The 1,472-nt window shown below is 34.7% G+C and overlaps 1 protein-coding gene across 1 annotated transcript in view; it reads left to right on the top strand.

Moving 5' to 3' along the window:
* HELRODRAFT_165085 (hypothetical protein) overlaps nucleotides 1-1,472 on the top strand; it is a gene marked incomplete at both ends in the record, with an annotated part of 1,834 nt that continues 362 nt past the window's right edge. The window contains 2 exons of the mRNA XM_009030976.1: nucleotides 1-829; nucleotides 895-1,437. Of these exons, the coding sequence (XP_009029224.1) occupies nucleotides 1-829; nucleotides 895-1,437 (1,372 nt within the window). The remainder of the gene's footprint in view (nucleotides 830-894; nucleotides 1,438-1,472) is intronic.

Consider the following 1,472-nt stretch of genomic DNA (forward strand, 5'->3'; position numbering starts at 1 on the left):
ATGCCTAAAACACGTAAAGAATTATTTTGTGAAGTTTTTGGTTTACCTACTGATTTGCTAGGAAATGTCCTTCCTACAAACTCTGACGTAATGAAGTGTTATTTGTGGAATAGGAATTTGCTAAAAGAAAGTGCCAATGGAAAAGATCCTAGCGTAAATAACATTTCGCGACTTATTTTAACCGAATTAAAACAGATCTGGCAAAAAGCATCAATTCCAATCATTTCAGATCAAAGAATTTTAAGCTTGATAGCAAATCTGAATCAAAAATATAAATCAATAAAAAAGAACATGAGAAAGTCGCAAGAAAAAACGCTCGCGTTTAGAGAAGTCAGTGAGAAAACTTTGTTTGACATATCTGCATGCAAGTGTGGTGAAGATTTTGATAATTGTTTTTGTAAAAACAAAGTGCCTAAAAGAGAAAGAGATTTTTTAACCGACCAAAGAACAGTGCGTAAGATGATAATTGGCAATACAGATAAAAAAATTAGTCAAAGTCTACAGAAAAGTCTGGCGAGAAAAGCCAAAGAAGAAGCCAGATTGTCGAAGATTGAAGGTCCTTGTGCAAAAAAACAGAAATGTGACAACCTGGCTTTCGATGAAGTTGAAGAAATAAAACAAATCAATTTTCCACCTGACTCTTCAGAAGAGTATAAACCATCCACACCAAGCCAGCTTAGAAGACCTTCTCCATCAAATTTTAGAAAAAGTGTTAAATTGCCTAACTTAGCCCAAGCGTGTGATCGATCGGCTTCACTGCTAGTCAACGCTGTTCTCCAAGATTTGCAAATAATAACAAAAACAAATTCATCTCAAATAGTGGATAGAAGTAAAATTAGGCGCGAACAAAAAGAAGAGCCCATCTTCAAAATAAGTCTTTCAATGAATTCACAGCTGTTCGTGGACTTTATTTCAACGGGAGAAAAGATAAAACAATTCAACAAGATAAAAAAGGCACAAAATATTACAGAAGCACTGTAACAGAAGAGCATGTTGTCTTACTTTCCGAACCTGGTTCACTTTTCTTAGGTCATGTGTCACCAATGTCAGGAAGTGCTAAAAATATAACACTAAGTATAAAAACATTTTTAAAAGATGCTGATTCAAATATTAATGAGTTGAAAGCTATTGGGTGCGATGGCACGGTTATAAATACAGGGTTAACTAATGGTGTTATAAGGCAACTAGAATTGTTCATAGGTCGTCCATTACAATGGCACATTTGCTTGCTGCACACCAATGAATTGCCTCTTCGCCATTTAATTCAATTCCTAGATGGAAAAACAAGCAATCCAAGATGCTTCTCTGGTGAAATTGGAAAAATGTTGGAAAACTGTGAAAAACTTTCTATTGCTGCTTTTGAACCTATTGAAACTGAATTACCCTCAATTCATCAAAATGATTTGAGCACCGACCAAACTTACCTTTTTGATATATGTAATGGAATTATGAAAGGAGATATACCGCTATCT

Source organism: Helobdella robusta (assembly GCF_000326865.2).
Source record: "Helobdella robusta unplaced genomic scaffold HELROscaffold_7, whole genome shotgun sequence".
NCBI classification, from domain to species: Eukaryota; Metazoa; Annelida; class Clitellata; order Rhynchobdellida; family Glossiphoniidae; genus Helobdella; species Helobdella robusta.